Source organism: Carassius carassius, chromosome 10, assembly GCF_963082965.1.
Source record: "Carassius carassius chromosome 10, fCarCar2.1, whole genome shotgun sequence".
NCBI classification, from domain to species: domain Eukaryota; kingdom Metazoa; phylum Chordata; class Actinopteri; order Cypriniformes; family Cyprinidae; genus Carassius; species Carassius carassius.
Window position 1 is genome coordinate 13,445,650 of NC_081764.1, and position 27,967 is coordinate 13,473,616.

At 38.0% G+C, this 27,967-nt stretch overlaps 1 protein-coding gene across 6 annotated transcripts in view; it reads left to right on the forward strand.

The window, feature by feature from the left end:
- Nucleotides 1–26,359, forward strand: part of LOC132151825 (microtubule-associated serine/threonine-protein kinase 2-like) — a 139,540-nt gene extending 113,181 nt beyond the window's left edge. For 3 of the 6 annotated variants that reach the window (XM_059560222.1, XM_059560228.1, XM_059560227.1), the window contains 26 exons: nt 1,706–1,797; nt 6,341–6,416; nt 7,169–7,189; nt 8,645–8,723; nt 9,639–9,793; nt 12,919–12,994; nt 13,589–13,798; nt 16,081–16,182; nt 17,058–17,190; nt 17,457–17,527; nt 17,618–17,727; nt 17,894–18,102; nt 18,210–18,348; nt 18,573–18,705; nt 18,801–18,966; nt 19,299–19,400; nt 19,620–19,742; nt 19,885–19,994; nt 20,520–20,674; nt 20,770–21,062; nt 21,263–21,472; nt 21,744–21,970; nt 22,059–22,181; nt 22,263–22,399; nt 22,518–22,702; nt 22,994–26,359. In XM_059560222.1, coding sequence (XP_059416205.1) covers nt 1,706–1,797; nt 6,341–6,416; nt 7,169–7,189; nt 8,645–8,723; nt 9,639–9,793; nt 12,919–12,994; nt 13,589–13,798; nt 16,081–16,182; nt 17,058–17,190; nt 17,457–17,527; nt 17,618–17,727; nt 17,894–18,102; nt 18,210–18,348; nt 18,573–18,705; nt 18,801–18,966; nt 19,299–19,400; nt 19,620–19,742; nt 19,885–19,994; nt 20,520–20,674; nt 20,770–21,062; nt 21,263–21,472; nt 21,744–21,970; nt 22,059–22,181; nt 22,263–22,399; nt 22,518–22,702; nt 22,994–24,957 — 5,401 coding nt within the window. In that variant the 3' untranslated portion in view covers nt 24,958–26,359. The remainder of the gene's footprint in view (nt 1–1,705; nt 1,798–6,340; nt 6,417–7,168; nt 7,190–8,644; nt 8,724–9,638; nt 9,794–12,918; nt 12,995–13,588; nt 13,799–16,080; nt 16,183–17,057; nt 17,191–17,456; nt 17,528–17,617; nt 17,728–17,893; nt 18,103–18,209; nt 18,349–18,572; nt 18,706–18,800; nt 18,967–19,298; nt 19,401–19,619; nt 19,743–19,884; nt 19,995–20,519; nt 20,675–20,769; nt 21,063–21,262; nt 21,473–21,743; nt 21,971–22,058; nt 22,182–22,262; nt 22,400–22,517; nt 22,703–22,993) is intronic. The other 3 variants (XM_059560223.1, XM_059560224.1, XM_059560225.1) reach the window with 3 other exon arrangements.
- Nucleotides 26,360–27,967: the final 1,608 nt, after the last annotated feature.

Genomic DNA, 27,967 nt, shown 5'->3' on the forward strand with positions numbered 1-27,967 from the left:
TTAACTTTATTTGAACAGAAGCACTCAGCATTAGTTCAAAGAAGCTGTATCTTTATCTTGTCTTTAGTTAAGTATTTATTTATTTTATATTAAAAGTTGTTTTTATTGTTATTGTTTAATTACACATTTTTGTAAAAAATAGTTAGTAATGCTACTGATTTACATTTTACAACCCTAACTACACAAAACAGTTGTGTACTTTCAGTCATGTCAGTTCAGGTCTGACATGACTGAAAGTAATGACTTGCCATTGAGTAACTATTCTGACTGATTCTGTGAATTTATTCAGTTAAAGATCATTACAGTTGATTCCAACCGATTTTAGTGAGTTGTTCTTTTTTACTGAGTTTTTGTTTGTTTTTGAGTTCACTTAAGATCAGTTAAGGTATTGCCTAATAAAGATATAATCTTGTATATTGATGTCTTGTCTTGGCATTATTTTATAGAACACAGGCTTTTTATGTCAATTTAAATGCTCAAAACTCAAAATTCTGGTGAAATATAATAGGGCTGAAACGATTCCTCGAGTAACTCAAGTAACTCGATTACAAAAAATAGAAGACAGTCTATTTAAAGAAAAGTATTTGCCAGATATGTTCAGCAGAATGTACATATCCTACTACTAAATATTATTATATTTTTAATAGTAAATCCTGTTTGTTTACTAAAAAGTTAAGTTTGCTTAATTTTCAATAATTAAAAGATAAATTAATGTTTTATGTGTTTAATGTTAAATGTGCATCTCAGAAAATGCTTTATTTAAAACCCCAACTGAATGGCACTTAAATGCACTTAATTCATCTGGCAACTTTATTTTCATTGTTCACAGTACAAGTACAGACAGAGAAACAATGGGTAATAATTAAATGTTTATTTTTGATGTATGCATTGCATTCTATGCATTTAAAAAATAAAAATATTTTTTTTCTAAAAAAGGAAACTTAGTTGTTCATTCTTAGAGACCCAGGAGTCTTATTTTCTCTTGCATAATTAATATTGCACTTTAATTAAGCAAGAACACATTTTATTCGATTACTCGATTAATCAATAATTAATAATTTATTTTGTCATTGCGTAGATTGTAGATTCAGCAGTGGCATGATGTCTTGTAAAGGCCACAGCTTGCCTTTCTGACTGCTCAGCTATGTGTGCGTGTATGTCAATATTTTTCTCACACTGAATTTAGGAGTACTCATCCCTTACTTTTCACTACACTGCTTTCCGTCTTGCAATTCTGAAAGCTCAGCCAGTCATCTCTCCTCTCTACAATGGAGCGTGAGGATGTATTGTCCTAGCTGGAAATCCCAAGGTTCATTTGAGCTGAGCTTTAGGTGGCCGTTTTTCCCCCTGTCAGTTTGAGCTGGAGGCTTTTACCATGTACGGCCAGAGAAAAGAGAGCAGATATTACTGTGCGCTTTCAGCCTCATAAAATGAGACCGGTTTGTGTGACCTGAATTAGACAATGATCATCTGAATCCACTGCCATTTAGAGTTCTTCCATACATTGCTGGCTGTAATCTTTCTGAATGGGCATACTCTCAGATTCAGTATATTACGATGTCTTAACTCTGACCTGTTTTTACATTTGACTCAATCTACAAATCATCCTCTTAATTGTTTTTGTGCCATCTATTTAGTCATTATTATGCATAAATGTGTGAGACAAGTGGTCATCCTGAATTTTGTTTTTGGTTCTTTTCTACAGCTGTAGGACCAGCAACAGAAAGAGTTTGATAGTGACATCCAGCACCTCTCCTACTCTGCCTCGCCCCCATTCACCACTGCATGGACACCCAGGTAAAAGATATACCCCTCCCTCCCCCTTATACAGGATGTGGTTTAAACCATTTTTAGCTGCATTTGATGTTCCCTATGTAAAGTCTGCTCCAAACAATAGGCAGAAACTTTAAGCTGCCTTACAAGATACTTTGATTGCAATTTTCATTTTAATTCAGCCACTTAAGGTGTGTTTTTCTGTTAGAATGCTGCCTTATAGGTACCTGGCTATGTAGACTGTTGACATTTTACTAGACTCTGGACCAGAGCCATACAAACAGCACACACTTCACAAGTATGCTTCACATGCTGTTTGTCTTGATGCACAAAAAAAATGGAAAGCTGTGTGGCAGCTGTTCGCAAAATATTACATTATATCTCCATAGCAACAATCACATCTCAGTTTGCCATAGAGTAATTTTAATGCGGTGCAGGGATTTCTCATCTAATTCATGGGCATTATGAATGGATTGACAGTTGACATTTTCTAATACAAATTCTCTGTATGCCTCCTTAGGGATTGGCAGATTTGTACTTTCCATCTTGTCTGAAATACGTCATTCTGAGTTTGAAAATCTTCTTATCAGCCTTTCCCTGTAAAACATGAGGCATAATCAAATCCATGTGTTATACATACACACAGACTAGACAAGTGTGTATGCAAGGATGAGGTAATTTTAAGTTATCATGGAGATGAGATGATTGATTCGCAGTTATGTATTAAGTGGTGAGTTCATTGTCAATGAGAGTAACCAAACATTTTCATTTTACAAAAGCACAAAAGACAGTTGTTCTAATGGGGGCGTATTTGCTGTTTAATTGTCCTCTACCTGTGCATTTGAATAACATGAAATGATCATTAAAGTAGCCAATACTCTGTGGATAATAACCCAACTGTTAAAGGATCATGATTTAGATTGTTAATCTGAAGAACTGCTGTGAAAATAAGCTAAAGAGCATTTCTAAGAAGAGTAAATCACAAAATGTTTCATAAGGAAAGAATCTATGGGTGGCCAAAAGAAGTCATTAGTCAAAGATACTTTGTGGTCAGTAGAAACCAAGGTATAGCTTTTTAACTGAAATGCAATATGATTTACTTGGTGAAAAATCTAATATCTAATACAGACCACAAAACACTATATCTACAGTGAATTATGGTGATGGTAGTTTCATGCTTTGGGCACTAGCCATTTTATTAAAACAGAAGGAAGAATGGATGGTGCAAAATATGTGGATTGCTACAGTAGATCCTCTCAGTCCACTAATAAACGTGGAGTTTGAAACATTTCAACATGGTAGTGACCACAATCACTAGTCATTGCTTAAGTTCAACTTGTTAACATTAGTTAATTGATTATTTTATTAAGTACAAATGAATAATACAACAATGCATTTATTAGTGTTAGTTTATGAATATACTCTTAATAATTCACATTAATAGTTAACTTTACTAAATTCTTTAAAATTGTTCATTCATTGTTAGTTAATGATATGTAATGCATTAACTACTGTTAGCAAAACCAGCCTTTTTGTAAAATATTACAACTTTACATAAAAGAAAAGCCACAGAATGAATATTTTCAGTATTTTTTTTTAGAATATTGAATATGGAAAACAATATTTAATGTATTTTTAAAATGTTTTATTATTATAAAAATAAAATCAGTACGATATATCAGAGATTTGTCATTCAGAAAACCAAGAGAATGGTTAATACTTTGCAAAGTACTATGTAACACTTCAGTTGTCACAGTAATGCCTTAATAAAGCTGAAGCTGGTGATAAAACACTTCGTAAAAGTGCTGCTGCTCCAGTGGGTGTATCCCTTGTGTCACTTCCACATTGTGGAAAATCTGAGCAAGAAAGAGAAATGGAGAGATCAGCTGTCAACACCAGCAGGCTTGCTCTCTTTCTGTGAATGTGTGTGTGTGAAGAGAGAGAGAGAGATGACTAGATGTGTGTTTATAACCAATGTTAGATCACGAGCACACATAAAGCACACAGATCATGTTTACACAGTTCAGCAGGGCTCTTAAAATGATAAATAATGTGCTGCAGTCCTGATCATTGAAGTGTGCTTGACAACCCCATCTACTCACTAAATTATTAGATTGAACCACCAGCATACACAGTAGAGTGTGAAAAGATACACCAATAGCTTAGTTTGATGCCACACTAGTATCGTAGAATACAGATTCAGGGTTATTATAATGATAATATATTTTGCAGTCTCGATGTATCCCACATGAGTTTTAAAGGAAACACTGACTGTGTTGTCCCTACTGCATCAAGCAGTTTTGGAGGCATCACTTGAATCTGTGTGCTTGCAATTTTTAAATGACCAAGCCTAAAATGGATCATTAACCCAAACGCGGTTTCATTTTAAGCACTTCAAAGCCATTAGCATCATTCTAATGCGGCTGCCAACAGAAGCAGCACAGAGGCTAAATTATTTCAAACTCAACAGGGGGTTTGCAGTGCCACACTGCACTCATTACAGTCGGTTTCAGGAAGCTGTTTGCTAGTTTAGGACACCAGCAGCACAAGATTTAAATACTGCAGTACTTTGTGAGGTGTCATTACACTTAAGACAAGGAGAACTCACTACTACTGAGATCCTGCTGTTTGTGTAAGCATATTAAATAGATTCGTATAAAAATAGAAATAATAACAGTAATAATAATAATAATAAATCACTGTGTGAGGGTACAACAACCTGTTTTGTTATGTATTTAACCGGATATGTATATACAGTTTAGCAGGAGGGTCATTTTTATGTTTTAGTTTTTTGCTGGCCTGCTACCTGGCTAAAGCAAAGCCTGTTGACCTTTGTCTATCCAAGCTCTTAGTTTCCCTCCATTTTTGTATTATTACTATTATTATTTATTTATTTAAAACAAATAATAAATACATTTCATACTATTCTTTAATATGATATATTTACTATTATATAATATTTATGATGTTGTTGTTTTTATTATTATTATTATTATTATACATTCAAAGAAGTTTGGACTTTCACTCATAAATTTATTACCATTAGTATTTTAACACTTTTCAGTGCAAGTGTCACAACATTTGATCTATATAGTAGTCGTATGTTTTGGTCCTTTCTGTATATTACTTTATATTGTGGAATATATACATTGATATTATGAGTGAAGGAAGGACAAATTAAGCATGCAGTTATGAAGAATGGCGAGTTAAAATGACTAAAACATTACATGAATTCCTCTGTGTTCATATGAAGTCACATTTTAAAAAAATCTGCATGTTTATTTCCACAAATGAAAGTTGAAAATGTCAGATTCAGACTATCTTCCAAAAACCTCATCCGTACCACATTCAGCTGTGTGATTCAACAGGGTGCTGACTGGTTGTCTTCTCTCAGCTGTGCATCGTATGAGAGAGTGTCTGCATCCCTTCAGTGAACCCTTCATCCACTACAGTCTTCATGATGAAAAATAAGCTGGTGCTTCACTGTGTAGCACACCAGTGTGCCATTTCCCTCTCTCTCCGTGACTGGATTCTCCTTTAAAAGAATGCATTTCTGTGACAGATCCACATTGCTCCGTGTCCCAGTCCAGCTGTGCGCAGCTGTTCCTACAGTCACTTCCTGACAAGGAATTATGCTCTCATTAATATTTAAGATTTGGCATAGGCCGCTTTACGAATGCATTAATGCATGATTAATGCATGGGGGATTGTGGCCCGAGCCATACCACACAGTCCGGATAGGAGTGCCCCATTGTTTGGATTGACTGGATTGATTGATGATACTGTATCTGTGCTCATTAATTCACAATAGTGGTTTTTAGATAAAATGTTCTTCTTTTTTATCTAGTAAAATGAGTCATAGCTGTCATGTAGGTCTTAATCTATTAGCTATACTCTTTATGTATTTCATCTTCAATTTTGATGAAAAAATGTACCACACTGTGAAAAAGCCCAGGATATGAATTCATCTTGCCATTTAAATACCTCTGGAATAGAGATAAAGAATGTGTTCTTAGCAAAAATCCCCTGAATATGATTTTGAGCTTGAGTTAATCAAAAAAGGATTAATTGCTCATGGTCTGCAAATCATTAAATAACCTTCATTATGCAATATCACTGCACTTGAGGCATTTTTGATGGAGGGACCTGTTTTCTAAAGCACTTAAACACTGTAAGTGCCTCACTCTCTAAGCAGTAATCTATTCTCGGAGAGCTGTGCAGAAGAATAGGAAAGATCAAAGTATGTTGTATCCCTGTACCTCTGCTCTCAACGCGCCCTACATAAGAAGCCCACCCTTCTGAAGAGCTTTGTTATCTTATAAGGGCTTTAAAGCATAAAATAAATGGGAAAGATCTGCAGAAAAGAAGACCTTAGGGTAATTGCGTTTACTTATGATGGACATTGTGTCTCTTGGTGGCCTGAAGTATGAAGTAATTGCATGCTTATTTCCAGTTATTTTTAACAGACTGGCACAATAATGGGTTGAACTTAAAACAATAAAACAATAAAGTTGAACTTGATTTTTGTAAATAATTCCCTAAATGTAACATTTTTGGTCTCTTTCAGGAAGCAGCCCATTGGACAGCCCACGTAATTTCTCTCCAAACACTGCAGGCCACTTCTCTTTTGTGCCAGCTCGCAGGTGAGTGAACTCAAAGGTCAATCTCCCACAGTTAGTTTATCTTATACAACATACAAGACATTTCATTGTAAAATATTCCACATTCTGGCAGCGAGTTTTAATAAAACTTTTACAGTCTTCTAAAATGTTTGCAAATTAAAGTTTGAGCTAGTAATATATATTTGCTCTTTTGCAAATATTGTTGTCATAGATTGCTTCTCATGTGCAGGTTATTAACCCTCTGGAGTCTAAGGGTATTTTTGGGGCCTGGAGAAGTTTTGTCATGCCCTGACATTTGTGCTTTTTTCAGTTTCTTATAAATATCTAAATGGGTAAAGTCTAATCTCACTGTAACCAGCACAAACTGGGCTATAATAATATGTGAACCCCACTTGTGCACCCCACTTTCAATTAATTTGAACTATCCCATAATCCTTCACTGTGGCTATGAATAATGACACCAAGAATGTTAATGAGTGAATCTGAATTGGTAATTGAGCAGCAAAATATGGTAATGCTTTAACAACTGGGAGAGAACACACAGAGCTGATGACCCCAGGCTTAATTAAAAGGATTCGTTTGAATGTCAGCCATAGAGCAAAACCATTGAGTCATCCAGTCCAAAACACTCGTGGACCAACAGTGCCACCTAATGGACACAGTACAGCACTCTAATAATGCAAAAGGTTTTACAGATAAGAATCCAGAGAGTTTTCCACACAGATGCCCTCACAGCAGCATCGCTTTTTAATGCTTTATTCTCTTCCATACAGCCATGGACACAGGGCCGAAAGGTAATATTTACCCACTTCTCAAAATTTACCCACTTCTCTTATAACATCATTTCCTGTGTATGCTTCAAGCATGGCTGTTTACATCAACCATCATGTTTCCATTTAATTAGAGCTGACAGTCAGGTCGGTTTAAAAACATCTCAGACAACTTCATTTATGTATCGGAAAGAACAATTATTAGTCATCCCTCCTCGATCAGCTGGCTGGATACAAACAGCTTGACTGTGTGCTTAGAACAAATAATTGTAATATTGTAGAATTTAAAATAACTGTTTTCTATTTCAGTATATTTGAAAATATAATTTATTCCTGTGATAGCGGAGTTTTCAGCAGACATTACTCCAGTCTTCAGTGTTACATGATCCTTCAGAATACATTGTAATATGCTGATTTACTGGTCATGAAACATTTATTATCATTATAATCAGTGTGGTAAAGAGTTGTGCTGCTTAATATTTTTGTGGAAGCAGGTAGTTTTATACACAGTTACATGGTTAAAAAAAATTCCAAAGGAACAGCATTTATTTGAAATAGAAAACTTTTGTAACATAAAAAAAAAATACTTTACAGTCATTTTTTTATCAATTTGATCCACCCTTGCTGAATAAAATAATTCATTTATTTCAAGAAAAAATGAAAGGGAAAAAAATCCTGAATGTTTGGTTGTCTTTGATTGGTATTTAAATCATTACAGCCTTGTTTACAGGTATGTTTTGCTCAATGCTCATTGCAATCAGCGGTCAAACAGATTAAAGTTCCTTATTTTGTCAAAGTAAAGGAACACTGACAGTCTGTTAAATTGTTCATGTCAGTCATCATTGGTTAATGTGCTTGAGTGATAAGTGAATGTATTGCTGTTGTGTGATAAAAGCCATCATGCCACTTAAGGCAAATTCACACTGTGCTATTTGCATGAAAAGGCTTCATACAGTATTGTTCAAAATAATAGCAGTACAATGTGACTAACGTTTGTACAAAATAGTTTTGAGTTTGTACAGTCACCGGCAGACACTGCTATTTTTTTGAGCACACCCCTTTCAACTAATTGCCCAATTGCACAGCCTTAAGAGCGTGCATATCATGAATGCTGGGTCTTGTTTGTTTTCTGAGAATCTACTGCACCTACTGGTAAGTTGTTTGCCACGTAGCAATAAAAAATATACTAAAAACCTGGATTATTCTGGTTAGTCACATTGTACTGCTATTATTTTGAACAATACTGTATGTGTAACTGCAATAAAAGTACACGTAAGTTCCTGTGCGGGCCACTTAGCCACTATTGCAGATGCTTTATATGGCTCTTGTATGCAAGCCTTATTGAGCACGGTTGAATGTAACAATCATCATTATTGTTTATTGTTCAAATTTCAGATATTTGAATCAGTGTTGCTTTTATGGTTTTTGCAGTGATTTGTAAAGAACACATTTTCACCTTTCCCTCATCCACTCTTTTAGGACTGATGGTCGTCGCTGGTCTCTTGCCTCTCTGCCATCCTCTGGCTATGGAACAAACACCCCAAGCTCAACAGTCTCTGTGAGTGTCTGCATGTGTTTGTTCTCATGTTTTTTCTGTAGTCCCTCTGTGATGTATCAACCCCCAGATATATGCATCACTGTTTGGTATTGCATTTGATCCCAAGCCTTAATTTACCCAGAAGGTTTATCCTATTGACCCTACAGTGGGATAAACTCTAGGTACAAAGCAGCTCGATTTAGCCTGAAGTGAAGCCAGTGGCTTTATATCAGTGCATTCACTTCAAAAGAGTTCTGTCCCTGAAAATTGACTGTAACTCAGTCTGGTTGTTGCTTTCATTGGGGAATATGCTCAAATCGCATAAGCCCCATTCTCTGCAGAAACATAAAAATACATTTTCTAGTTAAGCCACATTTTTATTCTAAAGGCTGCAGAGCTTTTATTCAGCACTGAACACAAGGGGAAAAAATCTACTGATTAAGAACAAATGTCATTTTGTTAATTGGGTGAAGGTCACAAAAACTCTGAAATGTCCAGAAAATAGAAATTATATTATAAAGAAAATGGAACCTATTGTTATGGTCATTGAGATTTTTTACAATGTGACATTATTATAATGGCAATCATCGTTATGTATTATAGTAATGAGAATGATTTATTTTATAGTACTAAAGTAATAAGAAGTTTAATAATGTCACAATGCAAAAAGGCTTAATTATCCTAAAATTAGGCTTTACTTTCTTTACGAAAAATATTATTAGTAACTAATTTTAAGTTGAAATATTACCTGGACATTTTCTCAGTAGATTATATAAAAAAAACTTATCTAAATTAAGTAAAGGAAATTAAATAAGGAAAAATCTATTCAAATTAACAATCAACAACATTATGCCAACTAAGGCAGCTGATTGACAGTCAGGGCAGCCAATGCAATGCCTTCTATCCTTGTAATCCCTCCCTCTCTGCTTCTCACAGTCATCATGTTCATCTCAGGAAAAGCTGCACCAGTTGCCCTTCCAGCCCACTGCAGATGAGCTGCATTTCCTCACCAAACACTTCAGCTCAGAGAGCATCACGGATGAGGATGGGAGAAGATCTCCAGCCATGCGGCCACGCTCCCGCAGTCTCAGGTACAATCACTTACAGATTCCCATTTCACAGCAATCAAAAGTTGCCCTTCAAGTGAACATGACGTTGTGAGTCTGTGATGTCAGCTGGGCCCTCAGGCTCCCACTCTTAAATGCCAATTCTTGAGCTCTGACAGGAAACTGCCACACACCTCATTCTTTAGACTTTTGACTCCTCCAAGGTAGCAGACGTTATTCAGCCTGTGTGCCCTTCACATTGATGCATCTTCACTCCTCTGCCTTACAACTTTCTTTATGCTTCTCTCTGACTGTCAATGTGTCCAAGTCATATTTCACCCCCGTCCCCAAAAAAAAACAAATAAATAACTTTTTGTTTGCATGAGAAATCTATTTTTTTTTCATTCTGAAATTATTGTCCACCAGTTCTCATTACTGTAAAGCAAAAAAAAAATCTGTAATTGCTTTTTTTAATCATTATATACAAGCTATAAAACTATATATATATTTTTAAAAGGTAGTATTTAAAAATGTCCTAATTCATTATTGTTATTGTGAATGAGGGAGAATTTATGTAGTTGTAATGAAAATAATATCTAAGAAATATGTCACGCTATCCCAAAAAATTAATCCATAAATAAAATCTGTTGTATGATTACTCTAGTAGTCACTCACACACTTCTGCCCAGGACCTGACAGACTGAATCATTTCTTCTTCAATGCTAAGAAAGAGACCTCCTTCATGAGCTTCTTATCTGTAAACACATCTCTCTTCCTCTCTCTCTTTCCCCTCTGGCTCTTTCTCTCTTTCTGTTAACATGACTTATTCAGGAAACACTGGCTTTGCCTCTTTTAGTATCTAGACACACTCAGCAGGGGGTTCAGCACTCCAGAATTAGATCCATAAATATTGGATGAGGTAGTGTGGTTTGCAGTTTCTACATCTTACAGATTGCATCTTCCCAGGATTATTCATTTCTACTGTTGAAAGAAGGGAGAGAAGGATGAAACGACTGGATGGAGGGGGAGATTAGGTAGAACGGGTTAATGAGAGATGTGTTAATGGAGCAGTATTATGCTAATTTCACACCACAGACAACAGACACGCAGAAAGACTTGACAGGGACGTTTCTTAATGCAGTGGTCATTCACGGTTTTCCATCGTTCTTTCTCTTTACATGAGCTCAGCGTACAGTGGTCAACATCCATCATCCATATGTCAAATTAATTGGTAGCAGTAGCTGGAGATTAGAATATTATTTAAATAAAGAACTCTGTCACAGAATACATTGGTCATTTTCATGGATTCCTTCTGACTGGCCAAGCCATTTTTTTCTTGAAATTAATATGTTAATTCTAATTAAACTTGCACATAATGTAAAATCAGAATGTCTGAAATGACTACAGTGGTGCATGTGGCTTTGTTGGTGATGTCATCCAATTGTGTGTGTTTGTGTTAGTGCAGACCACTCTATCACAGCCAATTAACTAGCTGATTTCCCTGGTTTCCAGCTCCTCTGAGGCACATTTAGAGGTCGTTTCTATGCTCAACTGTGAAACATTTACACACTCTCTTCCCCTCCTCTCTCTCTCTAGCAGTCCCTTCCTTTGTTTGGCTTTTGTTCCATGTGATAGTATCTGTCTTGGTTAGTCTTCACATACTTTTCAGATAATTCTTTTGTTTACAAAGAAAGTCTGAGAGGTGAGTGCTTGTACAAAAATCAACACTATGATGTTGATAAAGAAATCCTTATTCAATAATTATGTTCTGTATGTATGCATATGTGTATGTATGAACACAATATAGACACAATGGACTACCGTGCTAGAAACAATTTCTATTTTAAATAAATACTTTTATAATAATTTCTGATAATAACTTATTATTATTTATAATAATAACTGTATTTTTGATCAAAGAAATGCACCCTTGGTGAGTGTAACGGACTTCATTCAAAAAAATTACCCACATGGAAGTGCGTTTTTCACTTCAGAATCTTAATGTGATTGGGTGATGTCCGCTTCAGGTTTACGGAATGCTGAATACTCAGACATACTGCATTTGACATTTTATAGATTTTTGTGTACAATATATTAGGAAATGGGCATATTCGGACACAAAAATCCAAATTCCTTGGAATAATAAGAACATGACAACCCTTAAAAGCTGTAACAGATTAAGTAGGTTTCATACTTAGAGTTGAAAATTTGTTCAAATATTGTTTCTCTTTTTGTACTTCTATTTCTCTTTTTTATACTTTCTAACATATGTGAACACTAATAATTGCATTCACTAATTATGATCTGTTTAAATGCAGAATGTTATTGTGCCGCAGAAAGATCACTGTGATTCTTTGCACACATGAAATCATTTAATAAGAGAATCGCTCTAAGGTATTTTCTTTCTTTCATTTTCCCTTGTCTTTTCTCTCTACCTCACTCAGCAGGGGAAATATTCTTAGTGTGATTGTTAATGCAGCTCCCTTCGGCTTCGAATCAGTCTCTGTCAGAGTTAACCTTTATCGCAGCCTTGGTCAGATCATAATGTTTGATTGAAATGGCTCTCAAGTAAGTTGTAGATTTGACTAGAATATTTCTCCCTTCTCTTATTGTTACTGACATAGATGTAAATGAGCCAATTTAGTGTGTGTGTGTGTGTGTGTGTGTTGGCGCATTTCTCAACAGCACCCTGGAGGTTGATCAAATGTGCTATGGTTAGTATATATTCATTCAATCAAGAGGTCTAATAAGGAGCACAAGCCTTCGATTGATGACAGCATTACCTCATCCTTAAGGTCACATGACCTGCTTATCTTTACTAACAGGAGTGACTCATGCGGTCCCAGCTGTATCTGTAATCGGTGTCCCTGACTGAAATGCACACATACTCGCTTATCTACATTACATAACCTGTATCTCTCAGTGTTCCCTCTGGAGTGTTTCTGATTGAAGATGCTACTTTGACATGAATGGTTATGTCAGAAAATACAGGTGCTCCAGTCTGTCATCAACATTTAATTACAGGTATAGGCCAACAAGCAACATCTGCTTGAAGGAAGAGGGACATTGGGGTTGAAAATATATGATTGGTTTAAAAACAAATAATGACTAAGTCCCGTTTTTTATGAATTTTTTCACATATTTTTGTTTTTATTTATTCTCGTCTTTAGCCCTGGACGCTCACCCATATTATTTGACCATGAGATCGTCATGATGAACCATGTCTACAAGGAGCGTTTCCCTAAGGTGAGGTCTAAAACTCATGAACTTGGATAAGTCTCATTTTCACACAATAAAGTACTTTTTCTGAAATGGCTTTGCCAGAGCATCAATACACATAGCGACAGAAAATATTTTTTTTATTATTATTGATTAAAATTATAATAGAATAGTAACTGTATATCATATAAATATATGAACAACAATAATAATAGTAATAATAATTTTAAATAATTAAATAAAAAGTATATTAAAAATAAAAATAAATAAGCTTGTTTAACATTAAACAATTGGCAAGACTCGAATTACCATTAATGTGTACAGACAATAAATAATAAATAAACCACTCTCTGTTGCTTGATATCTGTAAAAAAACAAAAACAAAAAACACACGTGTGTGTGTGTGTGTGTTTTAACATTGCCTATATGCATAATATAAAAATAAATCATACTTGGTTTTTTAAATAAATAAATTTAAAACATTTTAAAAAAAATTTAATTAATAAAAGTGTGATTGAATAAATGTACAGTAACACATTGTGGGTGGCTGGATGCCTCTCTTTCTCCATGGCTTGGCCTTTGTTTCAACCCCGCTCTTACCGGGGCCCTTCTATCCCACAGGCTACTGCTCAGATGGAGGAACGGCTGGCTGATTTCATATTCTCCTCAGCTCCTGACAAAGTCATGCCTTTAGCTGATGGCGTCCTGAGCTTCATCCACCACCAGGTCATAGAATTATCTCGGGACTGCCTGGACAAATCCCGTGAGGGTCTCATCACCTCCCGCTACTTCTATGAACTACAGGAGAACCTTGAGAAGTTACACCAAGATGTGAGTATGCAAAGATAGCCCCATGTGGAGAGTATGTAGGAAGTTGTCTGCATTTATTTCAAGGGTATTAACTCCTTGCCATGCAAGGCCTTTCTTGTGGTTTCCTAAACATAAATCTATGTCAGCCAAAGTGGTGATGTCATCACATCAGGGAAGAGGTCATCTCTATGACAAGCTGGGCTGTCACAAACAACTCTTGTGATTTTTGGTTCACTGACGATCGTTCTTTCTTCTGTTTGGTCTGTGGTCACCTGTCACATCTGCATTAGTCAGGATACAAGTTGCTGATGTCTTGATTAGTTCAGTCACAGTGCCCCAGGGGCAGTGTTATGACTCCCATAGGTCCCATTCCAAATCCACAAATCATGTGTGCAGGAATGTACCAGAGTGTGTGTTTGTTGTGTAGGGTTGGAATGGGAGTGCAGCACCTTCCTGATTTTAATTTCACACTCCAGTAACCACCACTGGTAATGGATGAGTATCCCAGGCACCCAAGAGGAGGGTGCGGGGAGCTAGAGACAGAGTGGGAGAGAGAGTAAGGGAGGGAGTGAGAATAGAAGGTGGGATCAGGTCGGGTTTTCCCCTCTTTCGGTTGGTAGTCCATAACCATCTTGTTGCTGTTGCCTGCCAGAATCAAAAATGTGCACATTGTGATCTCATGCAGTCGCCGAGCTATTGCCGCAGCCATACTTGGCATTCAGGCGAGTACGGATGACATCATTCAGCCCGAGTTAATTGGCTAATTTAGTTTGGGAGCTGATGGTGACAGGTGGGCCAGACGGGGATCGTGTTATAAACCGCATCTTTAGCAGGTGTGCTCCGAAAAGCATTTCCGACTTCTCCATTTAACGCTTCCTCGCTCTCTCAGAGGATGTCTTGCGTTTCGTGGCAGAGGCGGCTGGAGGAAGAGGAGATTCTTCAGCAGATTTTAGAGTGCTGGGAGCAGAGCACGCTCAGAAACCATGTGGATCTTACAGTTGAGTTACTGATTGTTTTTACTATGCAGAGTTGCGTTGAGTCAAGGTCATAGTCTAATAGATGCTGTTTTATGTTGTTGAATTGTGGACTCACCAGTGCTATGACAATTTAACATGCAAAATATGGACTGTAACTAGAATATTTTTATGCCTGATAATACACCTGTTATTGTTTACTTTAATCAAATGGATAATTGTAGAAGGATTTTAAATATTTGTCAGTTATAGTATATTACACTTTAAACCGAATTTAGTCCATAATATAAGGGGGATGCACTGTTATTAACATTCTGGGTGGTACCAACAATATAATACTAATTGTTATTATATGACCGTGATTATAATTCTATGCTATTTTTTATTGAAAAATAAATTAATAAATAAAAAATATATAAAATGTTCATTTAAATGTCCGCCAATATATATTTAATATTGACCAATACTAATAAATTAAAACAAAAACACTAATATTGGCTCATAACTGATATGGCACAGGTATATGTTGCACTGTTCCAATCATCCTCTTTTATTTTTTCCATAAGGTCTTTCACTATTGACCTGCATTTTTCTTTGTCCTCGTTTATAGGCTTTATTTATTAAACTGGACATTTGTCTTTTTAAATGATTAGTCTATATCATTGAGTCTTCCATGGTTGCATCATTAAAAACCACAGGAGCCAATCTCAAGGCCGGGTCACTTAAGTGACCTGGCTATCACCATGATGTCTGGGCCTAGAGGAATCCTGAGGATCTTCTATCGACCTTTTGTACGCTTGACCTTATTGACTTTATGTATAGAGTATCTCATTTCATCTAGTTTAAGGTGTGCTAAACCAAATCACTTGTTCGTATATCTCTCATCGTATATCTCTCACTGCTGTTACTTGTCTGTCTACAGTGTATTTACTCAGTGCAGAGGCCCTTTATTATCCTGAGTGTGCGATTCACTTGCGGTTTCATTACCTGTATAAATAATTCAGAGGCTGATTAGACATCCCCTGAGGTGGCAGTGCTGTCTGTCAGAGATGGCTCTATTACTGTCAGCCAGCTGTTTAACCATCTAACCATCTACTGCCCATCTACTGCTCTTCTATTGATGAACTCTCTCCTTTCTGCTCCTTTTACACTCTTCCTTTGTATGTACTCTTTTTGTACGCATAATTTAACCTATCCCTCATCGTAGTGCTTTGAGTGTCAAAAATCTCAACTGATATTGCTTCTGATATCAGCATCTTGCTCAATTGTCACTGTGTAAGCGTAAGGTCAAGCTATTTCAAATCTGTTTTTTTCTCTGTTTGTTGTTAGGCTCATGAGCGTTCAGAAAGTGGGGAGGTGACATTTGTCACCCAGCTGGTTAAAAAGCTGATGATAATCATCGCCCGACCCGCTCGTCTGCTGGAGTGTTTGGTAAGCACCGATAATTTAAGGGACTCTAATCTGGACATAATTTTACTGAGGCTTCAGAGCAAACTGCTTTTCCATAGTAAATGAAGCACATGCTTAGTACCATATAATTAAAAAGCTAGATTTACCTGGAGGATATGTGTATTTGAATCAAGGCCACATTGTAAACCTTCAAAATTCACAGTGATTTGTCAGATTCGCTGAATTGTTTAAAAAAAAAAAAATCACACCAGACATTATGGAAACGCACGTAAACCCAAAAGCTGACTTCCACACAAAGCTACACGGCTTCATGTCTGTGGCCACATGTGTATTTTGAGTAATCAGTTGCATTCAGCAGTATGACAGCATATAGTACAGCTCAGCACTGATCGAGGACAAGCAGCTGAGAGAGCAATGAGCTGTTAACATTTTTTGCTTCAGGTGTGCACAAGGCATCGCAAATATCTCCTAGAGACATACCTGCCAAATATAAGCACATACAAAATATTCTAACCTGTTATTACAGTATTAGTTATATTAGCCCTTGCTGGGCCTTTTGTTTGTTTGGCTTTTTATTTTTTTCTGTTCTTTAATTTTTAAATGATAGTTTGTTAAAATACTGTGTGTGTGACATTTATTTCATCTTTTTGTGTGAATAACCTTTTAGCCTGTTACAAAATGTTGATAAATTATTGAGTAAAGATGAATTAATATAATGAACCTTATGAATGTAATGATTATAAATATTTGACTGGAACTAGGATTAAAGAAAGTAGTACCTCCAGTACCTTGCTGTTATAGAATAAAATTTCTAGAATGAATTAAATGATTGGGGATTGATGTCAAATTTTAATCTTCATATCATGTGAACCTATTTCTCCCTGTATGTGTTGAAGGAGTTTGATCCAGAGGAGTTCTACCACCTGTTGGAGGCTGCTGAAGATCATGCTAAAGAAGGTCAGGGCATCAAGTCTGACATCCCTCGATACATTATCAGCCAGCTGGGACTCACCAGGGACCCCCTTGAGGGTAAGAATGCTACCTACAGTGGTCTTAAAAGCATATGAACATTAAGCTACACTTATAAATTGTTGGTTTGATATTTTGTCATGCTTTGTTATGCTTGACATAAATTTTTAAGTGTGACATAAGGGTCCAAAAGCTTTTGGGGATTGTATGAAGCAACTCTTTTATTATTGGTTTTGTAGTACTACATTAGGAACTACAATGACATTTATGATGTTTTTCAATCTCCCTGTTCACTGTCATTCCCTCCTTTTGCTTTCACTCTCTAGAAATGGCCCAGCTGAGCAGCTATGACAGTGGTAACCCTGAAACGCCAGAGACAGAGAAAGATTCCACAGACGTGAGTGATAGAATTGAGAAGTCTTACACGATTCTGTCGACTCTGTACAATAACATTCAACTAAGACAAAATGTTGATGTTCATGTGCAGAATCGAGGAGCCACCGTACAACCAATTCAGCTTCAGCCTCAACCCAAAACTAAAACTCCACGTGAGGAAGACTTTGAGACCATTAAACTCATCAGTAATGGAGCCTATGGGTAAGACAACAGGATTTCACTGTCACATCAATAATTATAAATGCTAAAACCTTAGAAATATGTCATTATCTATTGGCTCTCCATCACTTGTCTTTAATAATTGTAGAGTAAGAAGACAGTTAAACAATTAGAAGCTTAATAGTGATGCATACCTCTCTCCACTTAGGGCTGTGTTTCTGGTGAGGCATAAGGAGACCCGTCAGCGATTTGCCATGAAGAAGATCAACAAGCAGAACCTGATCCTGCGAAACCAGATCCAGCAAGCCTTTGTGGAAAGAGACATCCTAACATTTGCAGAGAACCCTTTTGTTGTCAGTATGTTCTGTTCTTTTGAGACAAGGAGACATCTTTGCATGGTTATGGAGTATGTGGAGGGTAAGAAACACTTATAGAACTCTGGGTGACTAAGGTCATGGAGGATTTTAGTATAGAATACACCACAGAGTGATGCTGTAGTTGAAAGTGTTTATGTGTGTCTGAAGGTGGAGATTGTGCCACTTTGTTAAAGCACATTGGGGCTCTGCCTGTGGACATGACACGCATGTACTTTGCTGAGACTGTTCTAGCACTGGAATACCTTCACAATTATGGCATTGTGCACAGAGACCTCAAACCTGACAAGTAAGTACACTTAACACCAAACCACTGTGCTTGTAGTTGACTTTCTATCATTTATTTAAGGCTTTTTATTTGTCCTTTAGATTCCATCTCACTTTCAAAGAATACAAAAACAAGCTTGATAACAGATCGGTTGGCTTTGGTTTAGACAGCAATGTTTTTAGATGGATTGATGGCCTTTTTATATTCACTGATGTCAGAAATAAGAATGGCCTGTTTTTCAACAGTCTGCTGATTACATCAATGGGACACATCAAACTGACAGACTTCGGCCTGTCCAAAATTGGTTTAATGAGCTTAACAACCAATCTATATGAGGGCCACATTGAAAAAGATGCCCGTGAATTTCTGGACAAACAGGTACAGAAACGTTGTATTTTGTCTGTTGAATTTACATATTTATTTATTTATTATTGTTAATAAAAGGATACTCCCTTTTTTCATCTCTACATCAGGTGTGTGGTACTCCTGAATACATAGCTCCTGAAGTCATTCTGAGGCAGGGCTATGGAAAGCCAGTTGACTGGTGGGCCATGGGAGTTATCTTGTATGAGTTTCTCGTGGGATGTGCTCCCTTCTTTGGGGATACTCCTGAGGAGCTGTTTGGACAAGTCATCAGTGGTAAGTGTCTTGAAGAAAGTGCAAAAAACATTATTTTCTGAAAAATGTAATGATGAGAAACATTGCAAACATTATACAAACACGAGTGCCCAAACATTTGACTTGTATGGTATGTGATGTCAATTATCATTATTAGTCTTACTTTCCTAATCAGTGATGATCTTCTTTACCGGTCAGTAATTAATTTTGAAAAACTTAATAGACCCCTAAAATCAGGCTATTCTTTTGTTATCTGTCTAAGATAAAATGCTCTGAAATCTGACCTGTAAACCTAATTCTGATGTTGTTGAGAGTCCTTCAAAAAATATGATTCTGAATGTGTGGTTCAATAGATGATATAATCTGGCCAGAAGGTGATGAAGCTTTGCCTCCAGATGCTCAAGATCTCATCTCCAAACTGCTGCGCCAAAACCCTCTGGAGCGTCTAGGAACAGGTCCTCTAGCACACAAGATCACACTTACTTGCACAGACTCTGACTTGATCTATTCTCTAGTTTAGTCTTAGAGGAGTGACTTGACTGATCTGCTGAGATTAATAGTCTATGAATAAACCTGATCAGAAAATCTTAAGAAGACTTTTTCTTTCATGTTATCCTATATCTCTGTTTTTTTGAGAAATATTTGAAGAGATCTTCTCTTTTCCTGTCTCACAGGGAGTGCATTTGAGGTGAAACAGCATAGTTTTTTTACTGATCTGGACTGGAACAGTCTCCTGAGGCAGAAGGCAGAGTTCATTCCTCAGCTGGAGTCGGAGGATGACACTAGCTACTTTGACAGTACGTGTTCAGGCAGCAGGGGCTGTAGTGAAATTTATTTTAAAAAAAACGACACATTATTCTCTCTGCAATACAGATGCACACCACATGGGCCTACATTCTCTAAAGTACAATTTGAAATCTCTTTCTTTGACCCCACTAGCACGCTCAGATCGGTATCATCATGTGGACTCGGAGGAAGAGGATGACACAAATGATGATGACCATCTGGAGATCCGTCAGTTCTCCTCCTGTTCACCACGATTCAGCAAGGTGTGAAGTAACACATGCTATCACTCTTATCCACAGCAAAATCAATGATATAAGAAATTCAATTGATAGTTAATGTATTATTTATAATCAAGATAATTATGCCAAGTAGTATACAGTAGTTCAAAGAAGGATGAAGTATAATAGTGCATATGAGAAAATCGCCTTTAAATTTGTCCTAATGAATTCTTAGCAATGCATATTACTAATCAAAAAAGAAGTTTTGATATATTTACGGTAGGAAATTTACAAAATATCTTCATGAAACATATTTACTTAATATCCTAATGATTTTTGACAAAAAAAAAAAAATAATAATAATTTTGACCCATAAAAGTTTTTGGCTATTGCTAAAAACATACTCCAGCGACTTGAGACTGGTTTTGTGGTCTAGGGTCACATATAAAGACACTGCATCTGTTATGCTTAAATTTAAGTTTAATCTAGTGTCCTCAGCAGTTTATACTGTTTTTAACTGTTTATAACTTAATTTTATTCTCTTCACCAAAATCGGTCTCCCATTTTTAGGTGTACAGTAGTATGGAGCGTCTTTCCTTGCATGAGGAGAAGCGCACCCCTCCTCCCACTAAACGCAGTCTGAGTGAAGAGGGAGGAGAGCGTATCGACAGTCTCAGTGGCCTAAAGTCTCGAGACCGGAGCTGGCTGGTGGGCTCACCTGAGATGTGAGTGAAACACCTGAAGTGATTCTGATAAATAAATCAGAATTTTTATAGTCAGATATTTGTTCAACATGGTGTAATGAACTGGTCTTTTGTAGCCTAAGGAAGCGACTCTCTGTTTCCGAGTCATCTCACACCGAGAGCGACTCCAGCCCACCTCTGACAGTACGTCGCCGCTGCTGCTCGGCTATCATCGAAATGCCTCGATTCGCCATTTCCAGCGAAGAGGATGGTGGTGTGGGGTTCAGGAAGACCCCTGTGAGGGGACCTCGTGGGGAAGATCTGCCTCAGGCCATACCAGAGCTCCCTGTGGAGAGAGAGCTCAGACTGGATGAATCGCCAACCATACCAGGCTCCACTTCCAGCCAGATCAGCCAATCCACACTCACACGTCAGTCTTGTGGAATTATTCTGGGAACTAGTATTTTTTAAAATGTTAAAAATATTTTTAAGACTATGTTTTATTAAGGCCCTATACTTAATGAGATATTAATAAAACACATACACAAAAATGAATGGGATTTATTATTCTAAGAGTTGGCCATTTTCTGTAGACATATCGCTGCTAATTTTTCATCTGTGTGATTTCAGCTGGTGGTTCTGGTGATGTGTTGGATCGAGCTTCTCGCTACAGTGCTGAAGGATCTGAAAACTTCACTCCTAAAGCCATCAGTGATTTAGCAGCTCGTAGAGCTCGCCACAGACTGCTGTCAGGAGATACGGAAAAACACACATCACGCCCACTTAACAAAGTCATTAAGTCAGCTTCAGCAACTACACTTTCACTCTTGATTCCTGCTGGTAAGTACAAATGATTGGTCATTGTGATTTTGCCATGCAAGACTTGTTGTTTTGTTGGTCCTTGAACAATAGGATGATATGATGATTGCTTAGCAATCCTTATTTTTTTTGAAATCTTTATGATTTGTTAATAGAAATATTGTTCCAGGACGAACATGGACCATGTTATTGGACTGGCTGTCTCTGTCTTATAGAATAAATGTATGTGGTGGTCTATCACACTTTAACTGAGGTGCAATTTATTCCTTTTTTTTTCTTCTTTTTTTTCCAGATCACCATGGTGCCTCTCCTTTGGCCAGTCCCATGTCCCCTCACTCTCTCTCATCCAACCCCTCATCACGTGACTCCTCGCCTAGTCGAGATCTCTCCCCAGCCATCTGCAGTGTCAAACCCGCCATAGTCATCCACCGAGCTGGCAAGAAATATGGTTTCACCCTGCGTGCCATCAGGGTTTACATGGGAGACACAGACATTTACACTGTGCACCACATGGTCTGGGTGAGTACGTCAGATGCAATTATTCTCAAAGATGCAGTTAGACTATACCAGTGTTTGGTTTTGAGTCCTCTAACATATGGCTTTGCAGCACTTGGAGGATGGGGGACCTGCTCATGAGGCTGGACTGAGAGAGGGAGATCTCATCACACATGTTAATGGAGAGCCTGTCCATGGACTTGTGCACACAGAAGTTGTAGAACTCATTCTCAAAGTACGTTGAAAGCCACAAACTGATGAGCATTGTTGCTTTAGAAATGATTGATATTCAGGTTAACATATTTTTATGTTGCAGAGTGGCACTAAGGTGTCCATTTCTGCTACGCCCTTTGAGAATACTTCTATTAAGGTTGGCCCTGCACGCAAAACCAGCTACAAGTCCAAAATGGCCCGGCGCAACAAAAGAACCAAAACCAAAGATGGACAAGATAGGTGAAGTGAAAATCCATGAAATCCACATACCTATGTCCCACAGAGTTCTTCTGATTTCAAGTCCTCTGGCTTACATTTGTTGTCCCATTAATGGTTTGTATAAACTTATCTACTACAGTAAGAAGAGAAACTCCCTGTTTCGTAAGATTACCAAGCAAGCGACCCTTCTCCACACCAGTCGTAGCCTGTCCTCTCTGAACCGCTCAGTCTCATCAGGCGATAGTGTCCCAGGTTCTCCCACGCACATGTCCCCTCGCTCACCCACACAGGGCTGTCGTTCCACTCCTGACTCTGCCCACTCAGGTGAATCCTTTGTCTTTATCTGTTATATCAAAACAGAAATCACAGTAGCAAACAGTATTTAAATAGTTTTATATACATCATACAAAAACAACTACTGCCAGTGTGATTTTATACACATTGCTGTGTCAAATCATATTCTTAATTAATTTAACATTTGTGGTGTCTAAAGACAATATTGTAATTTGTTTCCCATAACGTAATCAATATTATTTCTCAAGCCATTTCATTCATCTTCATATTTCTTTAATAAGTTTAATCTTTAACCTTGAAACTTCTCTTTCTCTAATGCAGTTGGTGGGAACTCATCCCAAAGTAGCTCACCTAGCTCCAGTGTGCCCAACTCTCCTGCCAGTTCTGGACAGATCAGACCAAGCTCTTTGCATGGTCTGGCTCCCAAACTGCAGCGCCAGTACCGATCCCCCCGTCGGAAGTCTGCAGGCAATATTCCCTTATCCCCGTTAGCACGTACACCATCGCCCACCCCTCAAAACACCTCCCCACCACGTTCTCCTTCGCCCCTGTCAAACCACCCGCTCATCACTTCTTCAATAGGCCAGTCTTTCCCTGTCAAACTCCACTCTTCACCTCCATTAGTAAGACAGATATCCCGCCCGAAGAGTGCAGACCCTCCTCGCTCTCCTCTGCTCAAACGTGTCCAATCAGCTGAGAAACTTGCAGCCTCTCTTTCTTCTTCATCCTCATCTCCTCCCTCCTCTACTGCTGATAAAAAGCTACCAGTTGGTGCCAGCCGAAAACACAGTCTTGATACCTCACATTCAGATTTTAAAAAAGAGATGATGCAACGAGACCCCAGTTTACAGAGCCTGCAGGAGTCAACCAGTGAGACTCTGATGGGAGGAAGAGTGTCTCCTGCAGAAAAGGGCAGTCTGCAGAAAAGTTCAGTTCGTAAACTAGGCAGGCAAGAAGGTCCTGAGTCTGGAACTGGAACTCTGGGACTTGTTCCTGGGAAGAGTAAACTGAAAGACAAGCTATCTGCTATACGCCAGGATCGTGCTGAGCGCCGTGAGTCTCTTCAAAAGCAGGATGCCATCCACGAGGTGGACTCCTCAGAGGATGAGACAGACGAAGGGTCAGAAGATAGTCAAGATGGACGCAGGACAAGCTATGTTCCTCCTAGCCATATCTTAAGGCCTACAACTGTAATGGCCTCTCCCCATAGCATCAGGATGGGACCAGCAGCTCCACCAACACTGGGACTGACGTCCTCAATGGTTGCACCCCCAGGCTTACCTCAGCCCAGCCGAGGACTGCAGATACAATGCCAAAGTACCACTCAATCTCAGACACAAAGTTCAACATCACCATCAGTGCAAGCTGCAGCCAAGCCCCCAGAACAGAATCCCACCACCTCTTTTATTGCTCAAGACTCAATTTCAACCCTAGCTGAAGAGAAAAATAAAGAATCAAAGGCACAGGACTCTCAATCCACTATCTGGCCATCTCCACCTCAACCCAGCCCCCTGTCCAGTACCTTTTCCACCCATGGTAGTGCCTTTACCTCTGTCAGCAAAGACCCATTCATCAAACCCACCACACCTCCGTTGGATCCCCGGAGGTCCCCCAAAACTTCTGAGCCCAGGTCCGGAACCAGTGGTAAAATGGATCCTAGCACTGCTTCTGGAGTGACCAGGGATATCCCTGTTGCTACCACACCAACCGGAGGCATCACAAAGGAGATGAAGGAGGCTGACAACCGCAGACAGGCTGCAGCTGCTGCTGCTACTGCCACTGCTGCAGCCTCTCCATCCACTGCCTCTGAGAGCGGAATGGACAAAGTTGTGTCTCAACTGGCCACTGTGGCTAAGAGTGTGCTCGGCCCTGTCAAACTCAGCATCCCAGGTACTAGACAGGCCTCAGAGCATACAAAGGACCAGGGTCCCCAGACATATCCCACCTACCCGAAGATAAAAGAATGTCGTCTGGAATGTCGTGATCCTCCTGACTCTTTGAGTCCCTCTGCTGCTTCTGGCTCCCAGTCTCCACAGCTAACTGAATCTCCCTCTAAACAATCATCATCTAAATCTGAGCCAGTCTCAACATCTCAGAGATCTTTGGTGGTCCCAGGGACTTCCAAAAGGTCAACTGCTCCAAACTCCCAAGCCGGGGAAGAACATCAGGAGAGACCAGAGACTCTGCGATGTGGCACCATACCAAGGCCTAGATCTGAAGCACAATCTCAGGCCCAGGCAAAGTTTAATTCCACTATTTCACAAGACAAATCCAAGACAACGTAGCAGCCTTGCAGAAAGACCCATTTTCTCTAGCTTTAATTTAACTTGCCTATGATTGAAAAATACACACTGTAACACAAGGCATGTTGTCCTGTTTATTGTCAGTATTCCTATGAAAAAGATTTCTGAAAGATAAGATGGAGGTGTTTACAGACGAGCCCAAAAGCTTCATTTCAGAATATTTTATGCTCTGCCATTCACTAAATAATTGAATTTGCTTCAAATTGCTTTGATTTCTTGTTCCTCCTTTTAAATAATTTTTCTCAGCAGCTAGAAAACCTGGAAAAATGCTTGGGTCTGCACCCTGAGAGAAAGAAACTGTGTCAACTTACAGTATATTACCTCTTCATATTATCCTTGTATTACTTTAAGAATCATCTCTTGTAGTAAGTATAGTTGTGCCTTAAAGCAACACCTAAACATTTCACATATTTCTTTTTGCCTATTCATCTTTAGAGGAAGACATATTGCAGCAATAAGAGTAGTGTATCTCGAGCAATTTTCACAAACATACAAAGTTGATTTCATCACACCTGTAGTATAGTTAATAAGTAATATAAAGAGAAACCAAACTGCATTTTCCTCGTTTTCTCACTTGCACTTGTATCAGCTTTCAATTGTGTCAAACAACTGTGAGATTTGTGAGAACTTGAGATTTTCCCTATGGCACAGCCGTCACTAATGTAATATTTATATGGTAGCTGAATTTGGAAGTATAATGCAGAATAATGATGGCCAATAAGTGCATGAATTACATCTTTACGTGTTACTTAATGTTTCCAATCAGAATTAAAGATGCTATTAGAAATTATTTGGAAATACTCTGTATAATAAATCATTTGATCTTTGGCCATCATTCACATCCCACTAAAGTTATGTAAAGTAACATAGCTTAGCTAAAGACGTCACTTGTTACTTGCACATCATTATGTCTAGATCATGTTTGGTTTTGTCTCTGTTCAAGCGGACCATTTTATTTCTTCTTCAGCTTGCCCGTTTTATTTTCTCTTTCTCTTAATATCTGGACCAATTTCCTGTTGTGTCTGTATATTTGTTTGCTTTTTTTTATTATTTCGGCAGACTTGTATCTGGAGTTTGTGTGTGTGTGTGTGTGTGTGTGTGTGTGTGTGTGTGTGTGTGTGCGCCTGTGTACAGAAGCATGTTCGAGTGTATGTTTTTGTGGGTTCATATATAATGCATATTTTAAAAAAGTCTGTTATTTGTTAGTTTTATGCCCTAAACAATGGGAGTGTATTTTTGATTGGTGATCCTTTCTTTGCCATATTAGCTCTGTCTGATTCAGTTCTTTGTCATATACTGGACAAAGATGTATTTGCACAAACCCTTTTTATTTTGTGTGACAATAATATGAAAACCAATAAATACAGTATCCAATTAGATCTCAGACTTGGTTGGGGTCTTGAGGGGTTTGACCAGTAAGTCAGACTGTGGTACGTTGTCATATTATCTTGACTTAATGTGTTAACACCATAATGTATTTAAAGGTTAACCTGTGGAACTTTTAATGTTTTAAACACATTTCCACTCAGTTTACTACTTCATTTTCATCCTTATTGTTCAAATTTCAACACTTGCCTGTTATAAAAGGTCTAGGTGCACACAGCAGTCAATCTCTTTTCAACACACTCCTGCCCTACTTTTGGCCCTGACAATATGGAAAATCAAAGTGTTTTAAGTTGGTCTTTATAACTGATAGTGATTGGAGTTACATGATGGTATGTACAGTTATGCAATACCCTAATTCATGTTTTGTCCATATCAAAAGTGAATGGATGTATTGCTCATTTATGTTTCTTTAAGGATTGGAGCTGTTGATCGCATTGCAGCTTGAAGCTCAATTCCTAATTAACCCAATTAACCCGAGCACCATGATCAGTGAAAAAAATGCACTTGTACAAAAATGGCATTTGGACAAAGTTGGAAATGCATCTGTGGTCAGTCAGGTTTAATGGAGTATTTTTCCTGTTGTGTCTAGAGAACACTTATCAATCCTACACTAGTGGCAAAGGCATAAAAGTACAGTTATTAAAAAAAAAAAAACAAGGCTTAACGATTATGTCCTGAATCCCACTCCAAAGTTATCATTCTCATACCCAATCTTCAATCTCCATTTAAACTAAATTTGAAGGGCTTATAGAAGCTGCCCTTGATTGTTTACATGTGTTTGATAGATCATTTTTAAATGGCACACTAGTGCATTGTCTAAATAATGTATCATATGTGTAGTTTGAGTGCTGAGGCACATTTTGTAATTTAGATGATGGCAGTCCACTGGTGATTTCCTTTCTGGCTGTATTGCATTTGAGATTTTACAGGGTATAAAGACATTATAAAACTGTCGCATTCACTCGATAAGCCTAGTACTTAGTTTTAAACTGTTTTTTTTTTTTACATGTAGTCTCTGATGACCTGCTTCACATTCTACCCATTTTTTACCAAAAAAAGGTTTCCTGAATTATGTGTGTAAATGTGCGAAATTCATCTCTTTCTAAAGTCGTAAGCTGTCGTGGGATGTGAAAGTGAGTGCTAACTGCCTTCTCATGTATGTGATGGGGATGATGATAATGGTTGGGCTATTTGTTGAGGTGATTGGGGTGGTCATCTATCAATGTCCCGCATGCCACCATGCATGCAAGAGTGAAATTTAATCTCACACACCATCTAGAGCAAATTTACCTGCCACCTCTCACCTGTGGTATAGCTTGGCTTTTTATGAATGAAAAATTTTTGGAGTACACATACATGCACTACTTAAATCTGCCTACCTTAAACACATACTTAGACTTTATATCCCACTTGATATACCACTGCCCTCTCCTAATGTCTGTATGTTTGTTTGTGTTTGTGTTTGACCCAAATGGCGGCACAGATGAGATGGTTTACTTTTTATGTAAATATTTTTAAGTCTGGTGTTCTGAGTGTCTTTAATATGAGATGTCATTTTGTGTGCAATGGCCACTGCCTTAGACATGACGCATAGATAGAATGGGAC